A 27,235-nucleotide genomic window follows, 5' to 3' on the forward strand; every position below is an offset into this window, starting at 1 on the left:
GCCTGTTATCAGCAGATGTGCCCCCGAGGGAGGAGTGGGTGTGGAAGAGATAAGGAAAACTGCCCACTGAGCAGGAGACAACTGCCATCCGGATGGCAAAGAGAATCCAATCTGCTTGGCAATCCAGAACACTGGCTGGATCCACCATCCATCACTCCCTGGATCACACGGAGATGTTGCTACTGTGGATGTTGCACTGGGAGGTTGTTTTGAGTTTTAAATCATGAGTGTGATGGGTCCATTCCCTTTCCAGCGCTGCCTCCCCCGGAGCCAGGCTGGGAGAGGCAGAGTTAATGGAGCATGGCTCATCCTTCCCGGGGCAGAGGCAGAGTTATGGCCATGGCTGCTGGCCCAGCTCCCAAGCACCTGGGAGAATTGATCCTTCTGTGCCTAATAGGCTGGAAAGGGAAAGGCTCCAAGGCCAGGAATGTGTATAAACACTGCGATCCAGGAGCTGAGGCAGCGTGGTTTGGGGCTGGAGGTTTGAATCCTCCGGAGTTTGTCTCTTCCAAATGTGGTTTTCCTCCTATCAGGGTTTCTCTTGGTACCAGCAACACCAGCACCAGAAATACACTGGTTGGGAAAATCATCCAGGCTCCATTGCTGAATGTGTGTTTTCAGGACCAGGAGACTTTTCCATGAGATGCTGAACCAGAAATGAGCTCCTCTGAAAACTTTTCCCCTGTTTCCCCTGCAGTGAACCAACCTAGCAGTCCTGTGCTTTTCCTGATGAATCTGGTTAGAGGCTTTCTGAGGGCAGCACTGAACAGGTGGGGAAGGCTGAGCCCTCCTGGTGTCCTGGGCTCTGCTCCCCACACCAAGCAGCCTGAGGAGCTGTGGGAAATTTGGCCTAAAAAGCTGGATTTGGGGTTTGCTCACCCTCAAGAGATGTTTGTGCAAGGCATTTCTGCCTTTTCCAGATGAATGTGCTGCTGTATCCCATGTCCTGCTGGGAAGGAAAGGGAAGTGGTGTCCTTCCACCTGGAGAATTTTATTGTCTGCATTAAAGGTGGGTTAAAGCTGGAGACCTCAGGGCAGCCTTCCAGGAGCTGAGGGGGCCTACAGGGGAGCCAGAGGGGGATTATTCCTCAGAAATTTGGAATGGGTTTGCACTGAAAGAAGGGGAATTTTGGTTAGATATTAGAAAAAAAATCCTGTCCTGTGAGGGTGGGCAGGCCCTGGCACAGGGTGCCCAGAGCAGCTGTGGCTGCCCCTGGATCCCTGGGAGTGTCCAAGGCCAGGGCTCGGAGCAGCCTGGGACAGTGAAGCTGTCCCCCATGGTGGGGTGGAATGAGAAGGGCTTGAAGGTCCCTTCCCACCCAAACCATTCTATAATAAATGTAAATATCTCCCATATCTCAGAGCTGGCTGACAGCCCAGCTCAGCCCACTCAGGTCAGTGCTGCTCCCAGGCTCCCCTGGCAGGGGGAACTGGTGTGGCCAGGGATGAGGTGTCCCCTGAGCCCAGTGCTGGCTCTGGGCTGCCCGAGTGTCCCAGGGCTCAGCACCAGCTCTGAGCATCCTCACACTGAAGGGGCAGCTTAAGGATTCACACCTGAGTGAATTTGGGGAGCAGAATTTGGGGCCTGGCCACTCCTCCTGCCTCCCTCCTGTGTGGTCCCAGCCAAAGAAAATCCTCTGAAACATCAACTAATAAAAGAGATATTAAATACTTATTTCAAATAACAAAATATAGTGGGTTTAGATTAGATATTAGAAAAAAATCCTTCCCTGTGAGAGTGGGCAGGCTCTGGCACAGGGTGCCCAGAGCAGCTGTGGCTGCCCCATCCCTGGCAGTGCCCAAGGCCAGGCTGGATGGGGCTGGGAGCACCTGGGATTGTGGAACTGTCCCTGCCATGGCAGGGGTGGGACGAGGTGATCATCAAAGCCCCTTGCAATGCAAACCATCCTACAAGTCCGTGATAATAAATCAGGGCAAAGGGGTGCCCAAACCCCCCAAACCCTCCCTCCCCCAGGGGAAGCAGCAGCCAGCAGGGCCCTCCCGGGGCTGCTTTAGGGGCATTTCAAAGGGCTTTTATTTTCCCCACAGCAAAACCAGACCCACCCCTTTGTGTCAGGACTCCATGCTACTTTTTTTTGACTGCGAGAGCCTCCCTCGGAGCAGGGGGGGTGGCCCGGCACCCCAGCTTTGATGCGCAGCCCTGGTGACTCAAGCCTGCGTCAGGGGCTGCGTGTCCCTTCGCGTTGATTTTTTTTTAAATTCCTTTTTTTTTTTTTAATTTGCTATCCCTTTTCCTCCTCGATTTCCCGGGAGCCGCGCGGAGTGTCCTCCCTCCGGCGAAGGCGAGCGGGGCCGGGCGAGCCCAGCGCGCATCCACGGGGCGGCGGCGGGGCGGGGGGGCACCGGCAGCGGAGCGGAGCCACCGGCACCTCGCAGCATCGCCGCCGAGCCCTTCCCGAGCGCCGCTCGCCTCTCCCGGCCGCTGCTGCTCCCGCTCGCCCCGCTCCCCGCAGCCTCGGAGCGGCCCCGCCGCCGCCCGCGCTCGCCGCTGGTGATTTCTGCCGGGAACCCGGAGATTTCTGCGCCGTTTCCTCCGGGACCGGACCAGTTTCTCCTGGAATCGGGTCGGTTTCGCCCTCCCGGGGAGCCGCAGCAGCGCCGAGGTGAGGATGCTCCCCCCATCCCCCAGCGGGGTCTTTTGGGGGGAAGATGCTCAGGGCCGGGCTGAGGTTCATGGAGGGGACAGCCCAGCCTGGAGGCATCAGGCGTGGCCCTCAGGGCGGTGTTATCCAGGGCTGGGGGGACATTTGGAGGCAGCAGACGGCTTGAGGCACTCCAGGGGCTGGGGGGTCGCCGCCGGGGGTGGCTCTGGGTTCCTGCCCGGCTCCTGCTGCTGGGGGGCTCATCCCGTTCGAGGATGGGTGGGGATGCAGCCTCCAGGTTGACCTTGACAATAACATTGGGAGAGGAGAAAGCGTTGGGCTGCAATGAATATTTCAGTCCTGGTCCCTGGAGTAGTGGGGGGGTTTTGTCCCTTCTTTTATTTTTATGCTGCTTCTTAAGTGTGGATGGTTGGGTTTGAGGTAGAAAATGGGGCTGGGGGTCCTGGATTTGTGTAATTCCCAGGATTGGGTGTGGGGAGCCCTTGGCCCCCTCTGTGCACGCTGGATACACCCAAAGATGTGTTTTTTGGGCTGGCCTCTTGGCCAGGTCCAAATTTCCGTCACTCTGGGAATGTGGGGCTCAAACCACCTGAGAAATCTGCTCCCAGCTCTCTGTAGAGGACCCAGAAGGTGAAATCCTGCTGCCTGGATCACGCCTTGTGTCTGAAGCACCTGAGGTTGGAATCCATCAGGAGCTGATGTAACTATTTCTGGTCTTGGTAGGAAAAAACCTGGAGCACCGCGGCAGCTGAGCTATTCTCGGCAGGGTGGAGAGTTCCTTGTGAATATTTCTCCAGAGGTGTCAGGACTAGGTCAAGGAACCTGGCTGGAGCTGTGACTGCTCCAAGGGAAATAAAATGTGGGTCTGAGCTGTCCACTGGGAGGGACTGGAGATGGCTCTGCTGAAACCAGCAGGGATAAAAGGTTCAGTTGAAATCTGGAGTGACTCCACTGCTACTTCAGCCTTGCAGAGAGCAGGAATGTGGAGTTACACCACAGCTGGAGTCACGAGGATCAGATTCACCCCAAATCAGAGGCTGACCTGCCCACGTCCAGGTGAAATCATTGCCTTGGGAGGAGCAGCCCTGCTTTTACCCCATCCCGGGCTGGGTTTGGGTTTGTTTGTTTACAAACGTAGCAGCAGCTTCATGAATTACAACAGGAAAAGCAGCACTCACGGCAGGCTTTGGGTGCTTCCAGTTCGTTGCTTTTCAGGATAAATCTTGGCTGGTTTGGGGCTCGTTCAGTAACCTTTGGCTGGAGTGGGTGAGTTACAGTGGATCGCTGAGGTCTAAGAGCAAAACCATCATCTGGTGAATCAAACGGAGCCCTGAAGGCATCATATGATGGTTGCCTTTGCTCTGGTGTCACGTTATTGCAGCTGTGTGTGTTTTCATGCTACCGAAGGAGACATGAAAGGAGCCCTGAGCCCCTGAAGCCACGGGCTCAGCTTCGTGACAAACCCGAGTGCCCGGGCTGCTCCTCCCGTGCCCGTCTCGTGACCCATCGCTAAAACCCTTCCGGAGGCTTCTTGGCACCTCCTGGGGACAAGAGTCCCTGTAAGGTCCCAGCCGTGTCCCCCTGAGGTGGGACAGGCCAAGCTGGGCTGGTGCAGCCCCAGCCTGCTTCCCTCCCGAGGATCTGGGGTTATTTATAACATCTGGGCGCTCACAGCCACTGCCGTGGGTGTGAGGCAGAAGCGGGGGCAGCTCTGATTCATCAGCTCTCCTGTGTCACGATGCTAAAGCGGGACGGGAAGGACCCGGGGCGGCTCCAGCCCCCCGGGGGCAATGCCGGGCTGCCCTCAGCCCCAGCTGGGATGCTTCTCGCAGGTGTCCCGTGCTCTGTCACCTTCTGACACCGACCCCATGTGCAGTTTGTGCCTCCCCAGGGGCGGGTGTGAGGAGGGGAGAGTCACCCCGCGTCCTTTCCGCATGGAGTGGGAGCTGGGTGCTAATTAGCAGGGTTCATTTTAACGAGGGGATAATGGGAGCAGCCCTAATGAGCCCAGATGGTAAAACCCTTCCCCTGTGGAGCCGGAGGCCGAGCAGGGAGGAGCAAACCCCAGCATGGAGCAGGTTTAAGATGGAGGTGCTTGGACCAGCCTGGGCTGGTGGAAAAGGCAGGTTTGTGTGCTGGAAGCTGTGGGAAGGTCCTCTGAGCAGGGCAGGGGTGGGCAGAGCTGCAAAAACTCTGCCTTGGGCAAAAATCTCTTCTTGGGGCTTTGAGGAGAAGTTTGGAGGGTGCTGCCCTTGGTTTCCTGTGGCTTGGAAGAGTGGGACACTTCCCAAAGGACCAACTCTGCCAGGACCATCCCCATCCCACCACAGAGGCTCTCCTGAGCTCAGGGAGCAGCAGGAAGGGGCCTGGGCTGGTTTCCTCATGACTTGGACCAAAGTGGGATGTGCATCCAGGTCTCCTTGCCTTGGCTCTTGGCTGTGCAGCACAGAGGGAGGACGGGAGGGATCCGTGTCCTTCCCTCCCCCTCTGCTTCCCGGTGACCTTGGATCTGTCCCTTCTCCTGCCTGGTCCAGTGTCCCCACCTCACCGAGCAGCCTTGCCCTGGGTGCAGTGTTTCCCTGGCTCTGTGTGTGTCAGGGAGGACGAGGAGCTGCAAACTGATGCTCAGATCTCCCAGCCCCAAGCTGAGAGTAGATTTCCACCTCCCGAAATCCCTCTGTCCCCACTCCTCCCTCCTTTCCCTGCTCTGTGACCTTGGTGGGGTGAGCTGGACCTTTCCAGGCCTGCTGAGCTGGATGCTTCACCAGGAACATCCTTTTCTTCTCCTTTAGGAGCTGTGGGGGATTTCTGTGGAAGCTGAAGGGGGAGAAATGGTAATGGTGGGGCAGGGAGGGACCAGCAGAGTCCCCAGGGGTTGAAATGCTAATTTTGAATTCACCCAATCTCATCTTGTGGCTTTTCCTGCCTCAGTTTCTCCTTTCTGAACCCAAAGAAGGGATAAATGTAGAATTTGGACACAGGAGAGGAGAAATTCCACTGTGCCCCATCATTTGGACCCAGAGCACGTTTGCTGCCGGTGGCTGCTCTCCTTGGGTTCTGCTGTAAATCCCCATCTCCTCCCTGCCTTCCCCTGCTCTCCCAGGCCCAGCTGAAAGCTTTGCTGACACATTTCCAGCCTGTTTATTGCTCCCCAGCTGCCTTCATGAGAAAGCAAGGATGGGCAGAGCTGGGACACGTGGCTTGGGGCCTCCCTCCTCCCCTGGCCCTTGGCAATGCTGCTGGCAGGGCTGGGGGGTCTTCACTCATCCCAAATAACATTTCCCATGGCTGCTTTTGGGATAATGGGAGCCTCTGAGCAGGGATTAAACCCCTGGGTGTGACAAGGCAGGAGCTTCTCCATCTCTGCCCTTTCCCTGGTGGTTAAATCCAGTTTGTCCCGTGACAAACCTGTCCCACGTGCCTTGGATCTGCTGCTGTGCTGGTTTCCATGCCAGTCCAAAGGGATGGGGTGCTTGGGGTTACCCTGTGCCACCTGGGCATGGATGGGGACTGTCACTTAGTGCAGCAGGAGCCCTGGGCACAGGGCTCAGGGAATGTGGCTGCTGTCTGAGGAGATCAGTGTGAAGGTTTCCACTGGGACCAGGGAAGTGGGAATCCTGCTCAAGGACACATGGAGCAGGACGAGGTGAGTTATTCCCTCCCCTTGTAATGCCTGTTCAGGGACACCAGCACCGACCACAGCACAAACTGGTCCTTCCCAGGGTCCTGCTGTGGGAAAAGCCATGTTCCCTCTCCAGGTGGGCGGCACCAGTGCTGGTTTTACCTGGCAAAGCTGTGGGTGCAAAGGCAGCCCTGGTCTGGCAGCACGAGTGAGGTTCTTGCAAGCCATGGGCTCTGAAAGACCCTAATCTGTCTTCTAAAGAGAGAGAAAAAATGCACATTTAAGAAAATTAAGGTCATGGGACTAAGTAAACAAGCTGAATCTCCATCTGTCGGTGACAAGGGTTTTCTATCTCGCTCCAGCCCGGAAAGCTCCTGCTTGTCAGCTGATCTGCCTTGTCTTTCTCACAGGGTGGTTGTTATTTTTGGCAGATGATTTTTTGATTAAATTCCCTTTTCTACCAAAGCAATGCGCAGAAGTACCTTTCTCAGATGGGTTTGGACTGTGCTTTTTCGTTTGGGGCTGATGCAAAAGGCTGGGGAAAGGAAAAGGAAGAGCCCCGCTGACCTCGCTTTCCCTGCCCGTGTTCCTGTGCTGTGTGGGCTGGTGGCTTCGTGCAGGCTCTGGCTGGGCTCATCTCCCATTCCCAGCAGGGATGGGGATGGTGGAGGCTGGGTGTGCTCATGGAATCGGGAATGATCCTCTCTCCTTCAGCCTGGATCTCTGCCAGGCAGCAGCACCATGCCCAGGCTGGGGCTGAGCCATGGAAAGACAGCAGGAGATCCCCAAACCAGCCACGGGACAAGAGCCATCCCAGGGTCAAGGTCTGGATCTCTGCTGTGGTTTTCCCCTCTAGCTTAGCTTGGGCACGGGCAGGAAGATTTGTACCTGTCCTTCACCCTCCTGCCATGTTTGGAGAGCCCATCCCCATGCCCTTAGAGCAGCCCTGCTGATCCCCCACATCCTTTGGGAATGTTGCTGTGTCCTCCAAGGCTCTGAGAGCCTCTGGGGCTCTGTAGGTGCAGGAAGGACCCTGCTCCTCCAGGATCCGTGTCCTGGTGCATCCCAACTCCTCAGAACAACTCGGGGGGACCTAAACCCAGGAGAGGAACAGGCTGAGAGCCAGCGGGATGCTGTGGGGCCTGTGCTGACCCCACGGTGCTGGCCTGGCTCAGCACCACCTGCCCTGGAGCTGGGCACCTCCAAGGGCTTGGGGTGTCCCAGAAAAGCTGTTTGGTGCCCTCACCATGGGCCTCTGCACTCTGGGGGCTTGGCCAGTACATCCTGGATCTCCCTGGCTCTCCCTAATCCTAAGAGATACTTTAGCGATCCTAAAGAGATACTTTAAAGAATCCTAAGAGATTCTTTAGAGAATCCTAAGAGATACTTTAGCCCCAAGCCCGAGTCCTCCTGGCGCTCTGAAGGAGCTGCTGAGCACACAGGGAGCAGCAAACAGCCCGTGGGTGATTCAGCCAGGTCTGCACGAATCCACAGCGAGCCCGAGCCCACCCTGATGGAAATCCTGCCCTTTCCTGGCTCGGTGGGGCCCTGCCGTGCTCTGTGCCTTTCCCCAGCCCGGCTGAGGATGCTTCGGCCCCGGGCAGTAATTACACGTGCCGGTAATTGCCACGATTGGCGTGAATGAGCCCTCGTTAGGAAATTAAACATCGCTGGCCTAGGCTTGAAAAAATAACTCGAGCGGCTTCTCCGGAGGAGCCGGATCCAGGAAAGATGTGCAGCCGAGATGGTTGCCTGGCAACAGATGCAGCCGACAGTTGAAAATAGATTTTTTTTCATATAGGAACAGGGCCTGGCAAAGGGGGAACTTCCGTCAGGGGTGAGAAAACACCAAGGTGAGGGTGGCTGAGGGGGAGGTTTCCTGCTCCCGGTGCTTTGCTCTGGGCTGGGATGAGCTTTGCTGCCTGGGCTGAACCCACTGCCCTGAAGAGGGATGGGATTGTGGGCTGAGCTGGATCAAAAACGTCCAAGAGGAAAGAAGAGCTGGGAATGGCTCTGGAACAGCCCCCAGGTGGGAGGAGCTGCTGCCCAGCTGGGGTGGGTCAGCCTCTGAGCACAGCTCTGCCATGCCCAGCCACCAGCCCGGTGTCCCCCGGGAGCAGAGATGGAGAGGGCAGGGAAGCAGGAAGTGCAGCCCTGCAGGAGGGTCACTTTTCCAAGCTGAGGGATTCATTATGAGAGTTCTGTGTTTTCCCCCCAGCTGGTGTTGGACCATGGTCAGTCTAGGGTGGGCATTGTCCATCTGAGCCCAGTGCTCCCAGTATGGAGAGGAAGGACGTGGTGCTTTCCCAGTCTGGGCATCCCCAGCCCAGTGGAGCAGATTTCCACAATGTCCCCAAGATTTCTGAGGCAGGGGGAAATCTGCAGGGGTGGGCTGGGGTCTGAGCACCTCCTGAGGTGCTTCTGTCCAGGATTGCTCCTCCTGACCCACGCTGAGGGCTGGGGAAGTGAAGGTGCCAGGGTTGATGGCTTTGCCTTGGCTGCTGCTGGTTTTGCAGCTGTTATCTGTTGTAAAGCTGCCTGGGGAGATTTAGCATCAGGCTCCAAGGTTTTAAGTCACTCCTAATAACTTCCTGGGATGCAGAGATAGCCTGGCCGTTTGTCACTGTCCCCTGAGTGCTTCCAAGCTGTCGTGTAGCAAGCCTGGGCTGTGCTGATGGTCAGGAGGGGAAGGAGCAGGACAGGAAGGGCAGACCCTGGATTTGGTGTCAGGCCCTGTGAGGTTCAGCTGCTGGGCTGGAGGGGTTAGAGGGGAGCAGAGGTGTCACAGCGATGTGACCTGTCATCACTGCCACTGTCCCCTGGAGGCCAGGGAAACTCCTGTCTCTGGGACACAGGAGGCTCTTCTCCAAGAATGAGAGCAGCTGTGGCTGCCCCGGATCCCTGGAAGTGTCCAAGGTCAGGTTGGATGGGGCTTGGAGCAGCCTGGTCCATGGAAGATGCCCCTGGCCTATGGAAGGTGTCCCTGCCCGTGGCAGGGGTGGGGTTGGATGAGCTTTAAGGTCCCTTCCCACCCAAACCACCCTGGCACTCTCTAATTCTCAACCAGAACGTGGCTCCTGGTCCACCATTCCTGGGCAGGAGACCCTGCAGGTTCAGGTTCAGGTCCCAGGACACGGGGGATGGACACCCTTCTCTCCCGGTGCTGCCTGTCCCACCAGGTCACTGGGGATAACACAAACCCAGCTGACCCTGGCTGACCCCTTCCCCAGCAGGTCCTGCTGATGAAGAGGAGGTGAGGCCCGAGCTGTAGCTGCCACTCTGCGCTGTCCCCTGCGGGACGTTCACCCTCTTGCCTCGCCCACCGCGCCCCGGCGCCGCCCCGATGCCCAAGAACAGCAAGGTGACGCAGCGGGAGCACAGCAGCGAGCATGTCACCGAGTCGGTGGCCGACCTGCTGGCCCACCAGGAGCCCGTGGACTACAAACGCAGCGTCCTCAACGTGACGGGGGAGGCCTGGGACAAGCAGAAGGAGGGGGACGAGGAGCTGGACGCGGAGAACCGGCCGGCGTGGAACAGCAAGCTGCAGTACATCCTGGCGCAGATCGGCTACTCCGTGGGGCTGGGCAACGTCTGGCGCTTCCCCTACCTCTGCCAGAAGAATGGAGGAGGTGAGGGACGGGGCAGGGATGGGATCAGCCCTTGGAGAAGGGGGTGTGACCCAGTCCTGCCTCACTGAGTGTTGGGGTGTGGATCCCGGGAGAGAACGGGGTGATTTGGGCTCTAAAATGGGTTATTTGGTATTGGTGCTATGATGCCTGCAGGCAGGAAGAATGCTGTGCAGAACTCCATGATCTCAGAAGGCTAATTAATTACTTTACTATATTACACTATATTACATTATATACTATATATATATAGTATATATACTGTATATACTATATTACACTGTATCATACTAACAAGAACTATCACTAACTAACAAACTAAAAACCACTGACTCTCTGCCCAAGAGTCCTGACAAGCACACGTGGATCCAGGTGGTCAAGGAATCCAAAACACCATCACCAGAATCCAATCAAGCAATCACCTCGGGTAAACAATCTCCAGAATGTTCCATATGGGCACAAACACAGGAGCAGCAAATGAGATAAGAATTGTCTTGATCATTCTTTTCTCTGCTTCTCTCATAGCTCCTCTCAGGAGAATCCTGACAAAGCTAAATCTCTCTCTGCTCAAAGGGCACGTGAATGCCACAATTTGGGCTCTAAAGTGTGTTGTTCGGGCTCTGAAGGGGGAAGGGGCTGCCAGAAGTTGTGCTGAGATGTGGAGATCTCCAGGATGGCCTCTTCCTAAAGATGGTCCACCTGCCCTCTCCAAAGTCACAGTGAATCCCAGGCTGGGAGCCAGGATTTCTGGCTGCTCCCCCTGACTCCTGTTGGGAATATTTAGTTGCAAGTAACAGCAGCCCCACTATCCCTAGAGCTGTGGGCTTTGTGGTTCTCTGATCCCTCACCCCAGCCCTAGTGGCAGCTTGGGGCTGTGGCTGAGGTCCCCAGTGTCACAAATGACCCAGATTAGCATTGATGGGTACATTGGAAGTGTTGGCACAGTGCTGTGCTCCCTTTGGTGTGCTTTTCCCAGCCCCAGCACTCCAACTCTAACCCTAATCCTATCTCTAGAGCTGTGGACTCTGTGGTTCTCTGACCCCTAACCCTAGTGCCTAGTTTGGAAATTAGGGCTAAAAAAGGGAAGAGAGAGCTCCTCCATTTCCCTGGGTCCTTGAAGCCACATTTTGTGGTTCCATCCCATTCCCAAATCCTCCTTGCAGCCAGCCACTCTCTCATCCCACTCCATGCCTCCTCCTTGGGCAGCCCAGAGGGTCAGGTCCCTCCCAGCTGTGCTGAGCCCCACCACCCTTCATGACACTGATGAGAGGGTGGGCTCCTCACCATTAATCCAAACCCAGTCCCTTCCCAGCCCCTTGGAGGGAGCCAGGACAGCACCCCCATCCCCTGAGCTCCGTGCTCCCAGTGTTCCATCCTTTGTGTGGCCCCAGCCCCGCAGCTGCCGAACCTGCGGCACCCTCAATAACTCAAACATCTCTGGTGTCACCTTCAGGATGAGTCACTGTGCCCTGTGCAGTCAGCACTCCCCTCCCGTGGCTGCTCAGCCCCATTCCCTTCCCTCCCATCCGGGATGGGGCTGGCTGTGCCTGGATCCTGCATCCCAGCACCTCCCAGCACCCTGTTTCAGCTCCAGCTTGGCTCGGTTTTGGCACAGCACAGCTCTTCACCCCAAATTCAGGGCTGGGAGAGGTTCATACAGCCCAGCTCCTGCATCCCAGCACCTCCCAGTGCCCTGTTTCAGTTCCAGCTCAGCTCGGTTTTGGCACAGCACAGCTCTTCACCCCAAATTCGGGGCTGGGGGAGGTCTGTACAGCCCTGCTGTCTTCATTACAGCCCACAGCGGGCCTCTGATTGCCAAGAAAGTTTTCCCCACCAAATGAGATTTAGAACCAGATTTCCCCATTAAATGCGATTTTTAAAACAGATTTAGAGCCAGAGATTGGAGAACTAGCATCCTTCTTCTCTACGAGGATTAGCCCAGCTGTGCTTCAGTTTCCCCATGCCACAGCAATCCTTAATTAACAATAATTAGTGCACTCAATGAAAAATCCTCAGCTTAGGCTGAGCTCTCTGCTGTCCTGGGTATTTGGGGGTCTTTGGCCTCAGCTGAGCAGTGCTGGGTGATGGGAGGTGCCACTGGTGTTCCCAGGCTGGGATTCCTCCTGCTGTATTCCTCAAATCCGGGAGGTGTATTCCTCAATTCCATGCAGACAAATGCTGTCTGTATGTGGGGAACATTAAATGAGTGGTTTTGGATGCAAGATCAGATGGGATGTGTTATGGGGATGGGGACTGAGGCAGCACAGCCCTGACACTGCTGCAGCAGAGGAGATGAGCAATGGGTTTGACCCACCCTGTGCTGGGATCCAGGAGCACCAAGCCAGGCAGGGACTGGGACAAGCAGCTGCTTTTAGGAGCTTCTTACTGTGATAGAACATCTTTCTGCAGCAGGACTTCAAATAAAAGCTTTACAAGCCGCCCCAGCCGTTACCAGTATTCCATGGATGGGGAAACTGAGGCATGGAGCTGGGAACTGGCTTGACCAGCAGATTGCTGGGCTTTGCTGGGTTTTTCTTTTGCCCAAGTGGCATAATCTGTCTGTCCCATGGGGCAGGCACAGATTCTCCACCTTTTCCTCCTGCCGTGTCCAACCCTCTTGGCTGGGGCTCCCACCAGGCCGTGAGGCTGCTGCCAGCAGCAGTTTGGGAGGGATGGACAGACCTTTCCTGGGCTCTGAGCAGCTCCAGGATGCGATGGCGGCGGCTGCTTTCTCTCCTGCTCCCCCAGCAGGTGTCTGCGGGGGAGAACGGCTGCGTGCTGGAGGCAGGATGGGCTGGAGCCAAATTCCCAGGACTCGGAGTGCCGGGAGCCAGCAGGGCTGGCAGCTCTGCCCTGGTGCTGCACAGCCGTGAGCTGCTGCTCCCCTTTCCAGGCATCCCAGCAAGAAAATCTCCAATACTGGACAAATTTGCATCTGAATCTGTCTCATGTCCAGCTGTCTGTAGGCTGAGATAGCCAGGAGAGTGCTGCAGAGATGGGATGCTCGTGGTCCTTTCTGAATTTCTCTGAGCTCCAGCTCTGCTCTCTGCCTCTACTTTTACCCTCCCACTCACCCTGGGCTGCTGTACCTCAGTTCCTCTCCCCACCCCCATTTTTAGCACAACATTCCCCCCATGCTGGGGCTGATCTGCTTTGCAGAGTCCCTGCTCAGAGCAGCTCCCCCTGCCCCAGGTCCTGCCTGGGCCCGGCTGTCACAGGGGTGTCAATCCAGGCAGGAATTTCGGTTGTCTTTGGACCGTGTGCTGCCCTGCAGGAGCCAGGCACGTTCTCCTGAGCCCATTCCTCAGCTCCTGGCAGGAGCTGGAGCTGTTCCTCAGCCGGGCGCTGCAGTGTGAGTCACGCATCCCTCACGGTCACCGGCTCTGCTTCGGGAAGCACCAGCTCCCCTCCAGCCCCAGTCAGACAGGCATTAACCGAGTTGTTAACCCGAGTTGTTTCCACTCCTTGGCCGTGCAGGGTGGCACATGGCATGGTGCTGCTGCTGCTGGGAATGTGGGATGGCCAGGAGGATGTGCTGGGACTGGGGCTGGGCAGTGTCTGGGGGAACAGGATGGCTCAGGAATGTGGCCGTGTCCCCAGGGGTCAGCTTATGGAGGTGGTCATCTGCACTTCTATTCTGGGTTTGGAAAGCCAGATGTCTGCTGAGGAAGGCAGGAGCCTCCCCTGAAATGGAAAATGTAAACCCCCTCCCTCTGAATTGCTATAAATTTTAAGTTAAGGGGCTCTCAGGCAAAAATATGGGAGCAGGAATAACAGTTCTTTACTAGGGAAGAAAATAAAAAGATAAAATAAACAATACAGTGAAGCAAAACAACACTGACAGAGTCAGAGCACAGCCTGACACCCTGTGGGTCAGGGTGCTGGCAGCAGTCCCATTGGAATTGTGGCTCAGCCCTCCTGCAGTGTCAGGGGTGGTTCTGCTGGAGCAGGGATCCTGCAGAAGGGTGCAGTCTTCCTCTGAAGATCCAGTGGAAGAGGCAGCTGCTGCTCCTCTGGGAATCCAGTGCAGAAGCTGTGCTGGTGTCCCAAGATCTCAGATTGTATCCAGGTAGGAATGCTTGGCTCCTGCCCTGGGCAGAGCATCTCCCCATGGGATGCTGGAATTTGATCAGCCCTGCAGGGACACTCAGCGGCCATGAACAGCAGAGATCTCCTGGAGGGAGGATTGGCTGTGGGAGAGATGAATAAAACTTCCCCATGAACAGCAGAGAACTGCCCCAGCTCTGAGAGATGGCAAATAGAATACACATTGCCTTGCAATCCAGGACACGTGGAGATTTGTCTGTGTGGATTCAGGGAGGCCTTGGAGGCCTTGGGGTCAATCCCACATGATCCACACTGGCAGGGAATGCCGCGGCCTTTGCTTCCACACACATTTGCTCCTCTCCACAGCTTCTTCTCTGGCCAAGCTCTGATCTGCATTCCTGGATCACAAAATCATGGAACATTTAGGTTGGAAAAGCTCTCTGAGATCACCGAGTCCAAACATCAACCCAGCACAAGGCCACCACTAGTCCCTGTCCCCAGCTGGCACACCCACACGTTTTAAACCCTTGCAGGGATGAGGATTCCCCTGCTGCCCTGGGCAGCCTGTGCCAGTGCCTGACCATCCTTCCCATGAAGAAATTGGTCCCAACATCCAATCTAAACCCCCCCGGTACAACTTGAGGCTGTTTGCAAATGAACTGATTGACCAGGCAGAGCCTGCCCCAGCTCTGCCCTGATTGTCCACCCTAGAATGACCTTTCTCTCCCTTCCAGGCGCCTACCTGGTTCCTTACCTGGTCCTGCTCATCATCATCGGCCTGCCCCTGTTCTTCCTGGAGCTGGCAGTGGGGCAGCGCATCCGCCGGGGCAGCATCGGCGTCTGGAATTACATCTGTCCCCGCCTGGGAGGCATCGGCTACGCCAGCTGCCTGGTGAGCGTGCCTGGGGACCCTCCAGCCCCATCCTGGGGACCCTCCAGCCTCATTCCAGGGACCCTCCAGCCCTGCCCTGGGATCCTCCAGCCCCACCCAGGACCCTCCAGTCCCATCCTGGGGACACTCCAGCCCTGCCTGGGACCCTCCAGCCCTGCCCTGGGATCCTCCAGCCTCATCCCAGGGACCCTACAGTCCTGCCCGGGACCCTCCAGCCCCATCCCGGGGTCTGCAGGGTGAGGCAAACCCCAAGGAGCCCCATGGGGAGGTTCAGGAGGTCAAGAGTTGTTGTTCCAGCTCCACCCATGGCTAGAGGGCTGGTTTGGGGTGCGCCCACCCCCTGATCCCTGCAGCCCCGGTGGTGCCCTGGGGCCGTTTCACTGCCCTGTGGTTTGATGTCCTCCTCCTTCCTCCCCCCAGGTCTGTTTTTTTGTTGGTCTCTATTACAACGTCATCATTGGCTGGAGCATCTTTTACTTCTTCAAGTCCTTCCAGTACCCCCTGCCCTGGAGCGAGTGCCCCATCGTGAAGAACGGCTCGGTGGCCGGTGAGGCACGGGGGGCTGGGCTGGGAGGGAGCAGCTCCCAGGGAAGGGGGGCTGTGGGGCCCTGTGGGACACATCATCACCCCAGCAGAAGGTGGGGCCACAGCAGGTGGAGGTTTCTCTCTGGCCCAGCTGCCCCGACCATGTGAAGAGCTTCCCTTTGGGTTGGATGAGTGTCTCCGGTGCTCTTTCTCCCCACTGATGGGATTTGATGCCAGTTTGGGGATCCAGAGTTCCCACTGATGGGATTTCCAGACTGCCTCAGTGCTTGAGGCCAGAATCTGAGCCAGGACCATGGAGGGAGTCAGCGAGAGTCAGGCAGGGGCTGCTCCACTGCCTGCCTGCGACACGGATGGAGCTAATGGTGTTTTAAAATATCTGAGCATCAGCTTGGGACTCTCTGAGAGGTTTTATAGCAAATGAAAACGTCTCTCCCTGTATTTAACATCTCATTTTCACCTGGCAGTAGTTTTATGTCCTGTCTCCTCTTTTCCCTGCTAAGAATGAGCCCCATTAATTTCTGCCCCTCAGTTTCCAGAGGTGTCTCCCTGTCCTGGCTGGCTCCAGCGGGTCTTTGACATTTGATCAGCTCAGGAGACAGTGGATGACTCTCCCCCTCATGCTCTCCTGCCTCTCTCCTGCAGTTGTGGAGACCGAATGCGAGAGGAGCTCAGCCACCACCTACTTCTGGTACCGGGAGACCCTGGACATCTCCAACTCCATCTCTGAGAGCGGGGGGCTCAACTGGAAGATGACCCTGTGTCTGCTGGTGGCCTGGAGCCTTGTTGGCTTGGCCATGATCAAAGGCATCCAGTCCTCAGGGAAGGTGGGTGTTGGTGGCCCCCTGAGCCTGGCTGGGCTCTGTCCTGGAGGCAGGAGCCTGCTGGACACACTATCCTGCCCTGCTCTGGGGTACCTCTTGTATTCACAGGGGACCCCCAACGAAAACGAGGAAATGATGAATCTGACTCCATGTTCATAGAAGGCTAATTTATTATTTTATGATCTATATTATATTAAAGAATGATATACTAAAACTATACTAAACTATACTAAAGAATAGAGAAAGGATACAGACAGAAAGCTAAAAGATACTAAAGGAAAACTTGTGACTCTCTCCTCAGAGTCTGACACAGCTTGGCCCCAATTGGCCAATAAATCAAAACAATTCACAGCAGAAGCCAATGAAACAATCACCTGTGGGTAAACAATCTCCAAACACATTCCAAAGCAGCAAAACACAGGAGAAGCAAATTAGATAATTATTGTTTTCCTTTTTCTCTGAGGCTTCTCAGCTTCCCAGGAGAGAAATCCTGGGCAAGGGATTTTTCCAGAAAATATGATGGTGACAGGTACCAGTGGAATGCTGTGTCCCCTGGGATGGTCACACCCACTCCACAGCTGGGGTCACCTCTGGAGAGATCCAGAGTAAGATCAAAAGAGGGTGTAGGGAAGAGGTTTAGTTCAACTGGCACGTGCAGCCAGGCCTCGGCCACACCAGCACAGAGAGTCTGCCTGAGCTCCAGAGTCAGTTCACAGAGTCAGTTCACAGAGTCAGTTAGGTTGGAAAAGACCTTTGAGGTCATCAAGTCCAACCTGTGACGCCACACCACCCTGTCAGCCAGGCCATGGCACTGAGAGCCACATCCAGCCTTTTATTAAACACCTCCTGGGATGGTGACTCCACCAGCTCCCTGGGCAGCCCCTTGCGATGCCCAGTCTCCTCCTGTGAAGATCTTCTTCCTAATGTCCAGCCTGAAGCTCCCTTGGTGCAGCCTAAGGCTGTTCCCTCTTGTCCTGTCCTGGGAGCAGAGCCCGACCCCCCTGGCAGTGCCCTCCTGTCAGGGAGCTGTAGAGAGTGATGAGGTCACCCCTGAGCCCCCTCTTCTCCAGGCTGAGCTCCCTCAGCCCCTTCTCACAGCACTTGTGTTCCAGACCCTTCCCCAGCCTTGTTACCTTTCTCTGGCACAGCCCAGCACCTCAGCATCTTTCCCAAACTGAGGGCCCAGAGCTGGACACAGCACTCGAGGTGTGCCCTCACCAGTGCTGAGCACAGAGGGAGAATCACTGCCCTGCTCCTGCTGGCCAGACTATTCCTGACCCAGGCCAGGAGCCATTGGCCTTCCTGGCCACCTGGGCACACTGCTGGCTCATGTCCAGCTGCTGTCCATCAGTGTCCCCAGGTCCCTTTCTGCCTGGGCACTGCCCAGCCACCTGCACCATGCTGCCCTGAGGGTCCCACAGTTCATCCCTGGGGATCCAGCCCCATTCTGGGGAGGGAAATGCTCCTTCTCCCCGCTGTGGGGTGTCCATAGGTTGGGTGGGGGGTGGCTGGGCGCAGGGGGCAGGAACTGAGGCTGTGCTGTGTTCATCCCTCTCGCTCCAGGTGATGTACTTCAGCTCCCTCTTCCCATACCTGGTGCTTGTTTGCTTCTTGGTGCGGGGGCTGCTGCTGCGTGGGGCAGTGGATGGGATCATGCACATGTTCACACCCAAGGTGAGAGTTCCAAGCCCAGCAGACTCCAAGCAGGCTCCCCTCCAGGCTGCTCATGTCCTATTTTCCCTTATTCTCTTATTATTCCCCTTATTTTGCTCCCCACCCCAAAAATCAAACTGCCAGCCCCAAACTTGGGGATCCTGATAGATCATCAGGATGTGAAGTGGCTCCCAAAATTCAGGGTGTGTCCAGGACAGCCATGAGCCTCACAAGCTCACCATCCTCAGCTACCCAGATGCCAGCGTGGGGGGCACAGAGGTGCCCAAGGGAATATGTAAATACAAAGATTTAATGGAGAGGTGCTGGCTGGCAGAAAAACCTCTGCTGGTGGTATGCACTTATTAATTAAGCAGCTAATTCATTAATTAAGCAGAGATGTAGATGAATCAGCTCAGCCGGCGAGGCTGTTAGAAGACATTAATTATGGTCTCTTGATGAATGATGCTGGGAGGTCTCCAGGCTGCAGCTCTGGCTCCCGGGAGAGGGGGGAGTGTGCCTAAAACACCCCCCGGCTAGGATGTTTGATTTCAGTGCTCCAGGTGCTCTGGAAGCAGGAGATGGCCAGGGGAGGATGGAGACCCATCCCTGGGCATGTGGTGGTGCCCTGGGCTGGGGGGACACAGAGTGGGGAGCTGCACAGAGAGAGATGGAACCCCCAGTTAGGCCTTCAGGGCAGGTGGAGCAGACAGAGACGTGGTCAGGTCAAACCTTGTCCTGACCTCTCCATGCCTCAGTTTCCCCCTCTGTTTGAATGAGGAGAAGGACCTGTGAGTGCTGGGTAAAGCCAGACCTGAGCACGGCAGATCATGGAATCATGGAATGGTTTGGGTTGGATGGGGCTTTAGAGATCATTTCCTTCCTCTGCCCCACCAAAGCAGCCCACAGCTGCCCCAAAACCAGCTCAGCTCTTTTAACGTAGCTCTGGGATGGGCTGTGGGGCCATCAGGCCACCTAACTTCTTCTTCTGTCTTCCCTCCAAGCTGGACAAGATGCTGGACCCCCAGGTGTGGCGCGAAGCAGCCACACAGGTTTTTTTTGCCTTGGGCCTGGGTTTTGGGGGGGTCATTGCCTTCTCCAGCTACAACAAGCAGGACAACAACTGCCACTTCGATGCCACCCTTGTCTCCTTCATCAACTTCTTCACGTCTGTGCTGGCCACCCTGGTTGTGTTTGCTGTGCTGGGCTTCAAGGCCAACATCATGAACGAGAAATGCGTGGTGGAGTAAGATTTGCTTTTTTCTCTGTTTGGGGTGGGCAGGTCTTTGCTGCTGCCAGTTGTGGTGGGTCTGGAGCTGGATGATCCTGGGGTTTGGTGGGCCCAAGTTCCTGCTGGTCAGGACCTGGATTTCCAGGGATGTACCTCTGCAGCTGAGGGAGTTGGACATTCAGCTCCTCCAAGCTAAAATCCAACCCCAAGACGAGCTGTTAATCTGCAGTTGGGTGTGAATCCAGTGTGTCTCAGGTGCCCTGGATCACCTGAGAGGTTCTGCTCTCCCTTAGGAACGCTGAGAAGATCTTGGGCTACCTGAACACCAACGTGCTGAGCCACGACCTCATCCCACCCCACGTGAACTTCTCCCACCTCACTGCCAAGGACTACCACGAGATGTACAGGGTGATCATGACGGTGAAGGAGGGGCACTTCAAAGAGCTGGGCCTGGATGCCTGCCTGTTGGAGGATGAACTCAACAAGGTACTTGGTGGCACTCCTGGTAGGACCAGCAGGTCACCCGCCCCATTTCTTCTCCCTGTGTCAATCCTGGGCACATGGATCTGGAAAAACAACTTTTAGAGACCTCCAGGGATGGAGAATCCGAGTCTCTATGGTTTTACCAGCACACAGGGGTCCTCCTGGGGTGGGAGAAGCTCTGTCCAGTACAGGTTGAGCAGGGTCATCACCAGTTCATCTCCAGTACCAGACTGGGGTTTTCTTTCCTTGAAGAGGGTGTGGTGAGGGAAACCTGAGAGGGGCTCGAAGTCTGTGTCCCTGACAAGTTTCTTCCCATCTTTTGGTCCTCTCCCCACCTCAACAGTCGGTGCAAGGGACCGGCCTGGCCTTCATTGCCTTCACAGAAGCCATGACCCACTTCCCAGCCTCGCCCTTCTGGTCCGTCATGTTCTTCTTGATGCTGATCAACCTGGGCCTGGGGAGCATGATCGGGACCATGTCAGGCATCACCACGCCCATCATCGACACCTTCAAGGTGCGGAAGGAAGTGTTCACAGGTGAGGTCTCTTCTCCTGCAACCTCCTTGGGAAGGGGTGGGAGGTCCCCATTGCCTTGAGAGTCACTCCAGGAAAGTGTGGACGTGGTGGGAGGTGAACTGAGCCATGCCCAGGCAGGGAATGAACCTTCTGGAGGTCTTTGTGTCCCTCAGGACCTTCTGCTGGCCATGCCCATACAGGGAATGGGCCTTCTGGAGGTCCTGGTGTTCCTCAGGAGCTTCTGCTGGCCATGCCCATACAGGGAATGAACCTTCTGGAGGTCTTGGTGTCCCTCTGGAGGCTCTGCTGACCAGTCCCATTTGCTCCCCGCAGTTGGTTGCTGCATCTTTGCCTTCGTGGTGGGGCTGATCTTTGTGCAGCGCTCTGGAAACTACTTCGTCACCATGTTTGATGATTACTCAGCCACGCTGCCACTCACCGTCGTGGTCATCCTGGAGAACATCGCTGTGGCCTGGATTTACGGCACCAAGAAGTAAGGAATTTCTACAGCAAAATGAATAACTGTGGTGTAACTCTTTCCACCTCTTTTCCATATGGGTTTTTTCTCCAGGAGAAAATGCTCCAAGGGCAGTTATGGAGGCAGGGATTTGTTTCACTTTGATCCTCCTGCCCTGCCCTGCCCTGCCCTGGTGTAACACAGCCCCAGGAGTGGGTCCTTCTTGTGGGTATCTCCTTTTGGTTGTGATGCTGTGTTACTTGTGATGACCCTTTTTTCTGAGGTTTCCAGCTCCTTCTGGAAGGGGAGGCTGTTCCCCAACAGGTCTCCTTCTTCAGAAGTTGTCCAGAGCAAAAGGCAGCTCTGGATAACGCTCAGATGGTCTTTTCCTGAGAAGTTTTCCACAAGTTCTTCAGGCTTGAGGGACGCTGAGATGGTCACCTGGGCTCTTCTTCAGGCTCTACCTTGAGCATCAGCAGGTTCATGGGAGGTTGTTTCTCACTCAGAGGTGGGAGATATCATGATTCCATGTCTTTCCTCGGCAGGTTCATGCAGGAGCTGACGGAAATGCTGGGTTTCCGGCCCTACCAGTTCTACTACTATGCCTGGAAGTACGTGTCCCCCATCTGCATGGCCGTGCTCATGACTGCCAGCATCATCCAGCTGGGAGTCAGCCCCCCGGGATACAGCGCGTGGATCAGAGAGGAGGTGAGCACAGCTCCCTCCCCTTCCCCACCCATGTCCCAGCACAGCAGGGCCAGCTCAGAGCTCCAGACCACTCTGCTCCTCCCAGCTCTGCTCATTCCTCCTTCCTCTCCTGCTGGGTGACATTCCCACCCTGCTCACCCTCTGGGGGCAGTTTGTTCACGCTGCCCAGATATCTCCAGCCAGCTCTGCCCGTGGGCTGAAGCTTGTGCTGATTTTGGTTGGCTCCTACAGCTCCATGCTGTGCCCAGCATTCTGTGTGAGGATCCTTTCCCTCGACCTGAGCCCGCCTTCATGTGCTGTCCCTGGGTCTGGCAGGAGGCAGCAGGAGCTGTCTGGTGTTTCAGAGATGTTGTACCTGATGGGCATCACTGCTGCAGCAGCCTCGAGACGTTAATATCTGTCTCTTCCAGGCTGCTGAAAAGTTCCTGTTCTACCCAACGTGGGCCATGGCCATCCTCATCTGCCTGATCATCCTGGCATCCCTCCCTCTGCCTCTGGTCTTCATCCTCCGGCAGTTCAACCTGGTGTCGGACGGCTCCAACGCCCTCTCCGTCACCTACAAGAAGGGCCGCATGATGAAGGACATCTCCAACTTGGAAGACAACGATGAGACCCGCTTCATCCTGAGCAAAGTGCCCAGCGAGACGCCGTCCCCCATGCCCACGCACCGCTCCTACCTGGGCCCCGGGAGCAGCTCCCCCATGGAAATGAGCAGCGCTCCCAACGGACGGTACGGGAGCGGCTACCTGCTGGCCAGCACCCCCGAGTCTGAACTGTGAGGGCTGCCTGCCCACCACCCCCACCGGGAGAGCAGGGCACTGGGGAGTGGATCCTGGCTGTCCAGGCAACAGGAAAATTAATTACTAAGGGCGGAGAAGAATTAATTACTAAGATGAAGAAGAAACCCCTCTTAAAATCGTAAGCAAAGCAGCCATTTCTAAGATGACGTCGGGAGGAAGGGGTTGCAGGAGGGGCAGGACTCCTCTGACAACCCTCGGTGGAAAGGCAGGACCCCTGGACTCACCTCTGGGGAAGCAAAGAGGAGTAAGAGACGCTGCAATACCTTTCCAAGAGCTGTTCTCATGCAGCTCAAATCCGAAGCAAAGAATCTCTCTCTTTTCTAAGCAGCTGATGGTTGGAACAAGGACCTGGCAGCAGGTGGGAAGCCAATCACACTTCCTCCTGTCACCCAGAGCTCTTCCCTCTCCGTCTGTTGTCCTTTAGCCGGGAGGAGTCATGGCCTTATTCCAACGAGCACAATTAATCATCGATGTTCATAGCACAAAAAGGTGCTCTTGTTGTCACCATCGTTGTTGTTGTTGTATCTCCTGTAGGTTTTTATAGCTGTGGACACACCCAAATAACCCCCCAGATTCTGACCAGGGTTGGCAGGGAGCAGCACGGGGCTGGCTGTGATGTTGGGGTGTGTGAGACAGGGCAGGGCGAATCCCTGGAATCTTTGTTGCCACCAGCACAGGGACGGTGGCTGGGAGTTCTTTGGAGGCACGGAGATGTCACAGCCGTGGGATGGAGTAGCTGGGAGGCTCCATGGGTTGGTGGTGATGGTGCTGAGTGGCTGGAGGACCCCTGAAGTGACAGTGGTTTGGGGTGTGAGGCTGTGTGGGGTCTGGGTGGGGTTGGTGTGATGGGGGTCAGGAGCGCTCGCCTGGAATTACTCCTGACGTGGGGGATGCTCTGCTGAACCAAAATCCCTGGCATGGTGATCATCTCCTCTCGCTCCTCTCTCTTTAGATGTCCCAGAGGGACAAGCAGAGGAGCTGTGGGACATCCAGTCCTCCCACACTCCTGGTTTAGCTCTCAGGAAACCACCCCTGACTTCCCTCCCTTGCCCCCCTGCCGAGGTGAGCTGGGCAGTGGTTCTCTCTGGATGTGCCTCCTCATTTCTCCTCGTGTCCCCGCCGAGCCAGGGGTTTGGCATTGCCTTCTGCCACACCCCACAGGAGCTCAGCAGCTTTGGATGGGGGTGACCAGCTCCTGGGGACCACAGGCATCCGAGGGGCAGCGGCTCCTGGGAGCCAGTGCCAGCTCCCCACTAGCTCTTGATCCAGGCTGGGGAGCCCTTGTGAGAGTCCAGGGGCCTCTATCGTGCCCATCCATGTTTTTGGGGGGATCTGACTGATGTGACCTCATGTTGTTTCTCCCCAGGCTCTTTGGAAAGTGTGGGATCTTCTAGCTCTGAGTCCCACTGGGACTGAGGGTCATTTCCCTGAATCCTACATGTAACCAAGCACTTCTGCCAAGGGTGTCGGGACAGCCTGGCATCGTCCCCCCTTTCCTTGGGGACACGGAAGCAGCACACTCTCTCCCTCTGTTGCCTCCCAAGGCTGAGGGAGTGCCTCACCTGGGTCCTGCTTGGCTTAGGTTGTGCAGGAAGATCCTTGAGGCCACTCTGAAGGCCACGTTTGTGGGTGCTGGTTCATGAGCCCTTCTCTCCTCTGCTTTTCTGTCAACTGCTTTTCTTTCATCTTGGTTCTCCTTTTGGCTGGAGGTGAAGGCAGGAAGCAGCTGGTCCATTCACCACGCCCCTGACATCCCTGGGGCCAGCAGATTCCCACAGTGACATCTCTTGTGGGTGTGATCCTTCATTCACAGTCTGCCCCATGGACTTGGCTGGTGACCTGGAGACTCTTCCAGGACAATTACCTCAAGCCCTTCGTTAACTGTTTTTCTGGGGGTAGATGGAGGAGTAGAATGAACCAAAGCAGCTCAGTGATGGTTCCAAGATCTGTGAGTCAGCCACGCTCCTCTAGAAGTTCTCTCTTCCTCATCCCCTCCCATCTTTTTCTCCTTCCTCTTCCCAATGCCAGAGGGACACAGAAATGTCCCCATGGCATCATCTCTGGAAGAGAGAACCCCAAATCCAGTGGCATTTCCCCATCGTTAGGCAACATTTTCCCTCCCATTTCGTATGGGTCCATCCTCACTGACCAGCAGGACAGAGGATGAGTCAAACCCTTGCCCAGCATCACCTCCCCAACGCCCCCGAGCCCGGGGCTGGGTTCCCACCGTAGCTCCCATGGAGTTAATGGAGCAGGACACCTCCCACAGCCAGAACGCTTAGTCCCATGTGCTCCCACGGCATGATGCTCCTTGGACCCCGGGGGGAAGGATCCAGCCCTCCCTCTCTCCCACCCTGCTCCCAAACCAGCCGGCGAGGAGCTCGCTTTCCTCTCTTCTTGCAGCATCAATAAGAGGCAAAGTCAATAAGAAGGTAACAAAGAAGCTATATTATATATATATAAAAAATATATACAGAGAGAGGAGATGGAATAATAACCTAGAGATTCTCTATTTCTATTGTATATTTATTCTGTAAATGTCACTGTAAATGCTGTTAAATGACAAATCGTATTCCAAAGTGGCCCATGACCTATTTTCATTCCCAGTGCTGTACAGATCAATTCTCATTCTATAGCAGGGCATATTTTTACCTTTTTATTTCTTGTGTCTGGTGGGTGTACACCCCCTTCTCCCCCCAGCCCCAGGGTGCCCAGCTGCCCTGGGGGTCCAGCAGCGAGGAGGAGGAGGGACGACACCTTTATTTTATCCGTGGAAATACTCGTGTTTTGTCGTGGCATTTGCTCGGTGTTACACACGGGGTTTGGGGGCTGTGTGTGTGTGTGTTAGGTGTTAGGAGCTCCGTGTTGTCGCCGTGGCAGCGTGCGCGTGTTCGTCCGTAGATGCCGTGCGTGGGGTGCGCGTGTCCGTGTGCGTGGCTGCCTTTAGCATTCACTTCTGGCTCTACTCGCTCACTTTTGGAGCCTGTGTGGGGCTGTGGGGGTTTCTCCCGCTCGCCGGGGCAGGTTCTCCCTCCACATGCCTTCTCGGGGTGCCAGGCTGCGGATCGGGCCGACCCCCAGTGGCTTTCAGCCCTAGAAATCACTTCTTTTCCTCTTTTTCTGCACAGAGGCACAGGGAATAGCTGCTAGTTGTGAGCACAGGCACTTTTCAGTTTTCCTCCAGGCAGTGGGACAAAGAGGGGGGAACCGCTGCCCATATCCCTGTCCCCCCACATCAGCTCCTGGACGTGTTCCCAGCCCAGATCCTGCTGCTCAGAGCAGAGGGGTGTCCCTGCTGCTGGGTGGGTCAGGAGGGTCCAAACCTGCTCCCCCTCTGGGGGAGGGTGTTCAGCGGGTCTGCAGAGGGCACACAGGAGGTGGCTGGAGGGGCACACCCTGTCAGGTCCTGCCTGCAGGGCTGGAGTTGGGGTGCTCTGCTCCCCAGCACCGGCCTTGGCAAGGGCATGACTGGAGCTGGGTCCCCAGGGTGTCCCACGGCTCCTTCCCCTCAACCCCTCCAGAACAGCCCCTTCCTCACCTCTCAGCTCCTGCCCAGACCCCGACAGGTCACGTTCAGCCCCAGCACCCCCCAGAAGCAGCTCCCACTGCCTTCTCACGGCCCCCACCCCTCCCGAGCCGGGTCTCGCTGGCAGGAGCGGGGCCGGCTGGCCTTGGTGGTCGGGAGGGACACGGCACAGCACGGGAACACGCAGGATGCGGCTGCTTCCCCTGGGACAAGCACAACACTGGCGAAACCCTCCTGTACAGGTAAAGCACAGACCCGGTAGTGGCGTGTCCCGTGTCCCCGGTGGCCGCAGTCGTTCCCACGCGTGCCGGGCGGGGCCGGGCTGCGCCGCCCGGGCTCCTCGGGCACCGGGAGAAACCCTCTAAGAGCTGTATCAGTCTGATTAAAAGTCTCTTCTTACCAAGTCTCTCCTCACCGAGTCTCTTCTGTGCCTCTGTTTCCTTTCTTGGGTGGGCTCTGGGGTCTCTCTGAGTTTTAGGGTGGCGGAGACAGAAAGCAAAGAGCCCACGGGTGTCGAGGTCTGTCCTTCCCTGTCTGTCCCACTGTTGTCCTGTCTCCCCTCATCCCTTCCTCCACCCAGCACCAGCCTCTGCCTGGGCCTTGCTGAGAGCGAGCTGTCTGTGGGTGCCTCAGGAGCCTGTGGAGGTTCTTTTCCCTCCTGGCCCAGTTTAACCAGTACCCCGTGGTTTTCCAGGGCGCTGGGACTGGTCTGCTCCTCTGCACAGTGCCCTGCTAGCAGTGCTGCTGGCTTATCCTGACTGCCGGAGTCTGGAGAAGGAGCTGGGCTTTCCAGCAATCCCAGATGACTCCAGCTGCTGGGAATTAGCTCAGGCTAGCTGGGGAGCAGAGCTGCCTCTCCCCTTCCCTCCCATTTCTGCTGGCTTGCTTGGCTTCTCCAGGGCTGCTTCAGGGAGCAGGAGGAAGGAGGGAAGAGATCAGGAGAGATGGATCCAGAGGAGATCCCTGCCCTGGGGATGCCACCACACATGGGGACACTGCCACAGCCATGAGCTGAACCTGTCCCCACGCAGGGGCAGCTGTGGGGAGGCAGGGAAGATCTCAGCACCATCTGGAATTGTTGGTGCAGCACTGACAGAACCAGAGCACACAGCCTCAAGCTGCACCAAGGGAAATTTAGGTTGGATATCAGGAAAAAGTTTTTCACTCAAAGGGTGATAAAGGTCTGGAATGGGGAGGTGGTGCAGTCACCATCCCTGGTGTGTTTAACAAAGCCTGGATGTGGCACTGGGGGCCAGGGCTCAGTTGAGGTGTTGGGGCTGGGATGGACTCGGTGACCTTGAAGGTCTCTTCAACCTGGTGATTCTGTGAATTCTGTGAATTCTGTGACTGGGGTAAGTGTCTGACATGGCTGGAGGAGCAGCACTGCCCAGGGAGGGGACAGGAGGTGGCACAGGGCTCTCCGTGTCCCAGAGGACATCCAGGACCCAGCTCTGGGGGAAACATCCCCAGGAGTGATGAGCAGGACAGTGGGACACGTGGGGCAGCTCTGGCCCCAGCACAGCCCAGTCTGGGGGAGCAGGGATGGAGATCCCAGCTCAGGGCAATGCCAAGTGCCCCGTGGGACACAGTTTGGTGTCACTGCTGTGCTGAACCTGCCAAACTCAGCCCATCCTGTGCTCCCAGGGGCTGAGAGGGGCCAGAAAATCCCAGTGCCAGGGGCTTCCCG

The 27,235-nt window shown here is 56.4% G+C and overlaps 1 protein-coding gene across 2 annotated transcripts; it reads left to right on the forward strand.

Moving 5' to 3' along the window:
* Positions 1–2,169: 2,169 nt before the first annotated feature.
* Positions 2,170–25,951, forward strand: SLC6A17 (solute carrier family 6 member 17). 2 transcript variants are annotated; one of them, XM_064398812.1, is made up of 12 exons: positions 2,170–2,624; positions 9,477–9,875; positions 14,654–14,811; positions 15,232–15,358; positions 16,000–16,181; positions 17,742–17,852; positions 18,833–19,074; positions 19,353–19,545; positions 19,886–20,078; positions 20,391–20,550; positions 21,060–21,222; positions 21,633–25,951. In XM_064398812.1, exons 2-12 carry the CDS (start codon positions 9,590–9,592, stop codon positions 21,999–22,001), a joined length of 2,184 nt encoding a protein of 727 aa, XP_064254882.1. In that variant the 5' UTR covers positions 2,170–2,624; positions 9,477–9,589; the 3' UTR covers positions 22,002–25,951. The 2 variants fall into 2 exon arrangements, with proteins under 2 accessions (XP_064254882.1, XP_064254883.1); XM_064398813.1 differs by having other exon boundaries at positions 9,480–9,875.
* The last annotated feature ends 1,284 nt before the right edge of the window (positions 25,952–27,235 follow it).

Source organism: Passer domesticus, chromosome 25 (genome assembly GCF_036417665.1).
Source record: "Passer domesticus isolate bPasDom1 chromosome 25, bPasDom1.hap1, whole genome shotgun sequence".
Taxonomy (NCBI): Eukaryota; Metazoa; Chordata; class Aves; order Passeriformes; family Passeridae; genus Passer; species Passer domesticus.

Bases quoted from the DNA above. Each gene is read 5' to 3' on its own strand.
- SLC6A17 (XM_064398812.1), top strand. From the start codon at position 9,590: ATGCCCAAGAACAGCAAGGTGACGCAGCGGGAGCACAGCAGCGAGCAT. The intron at 19,075-19,352 runs GTAAGATTTGCT...GCTCTCCCTTAG, and splicing joins AACGAGAAATGCGTGGTGGA to GAACGCTGAGAAGATCTTGG. The intron at 21,223-21,632 runs GTGAGCACAGCT...TGTCTCTTCCAG, and splicing joins GCGCGTGGATCAGAGAGGAG to GCTGCTGAAAAGTTCCTGTT.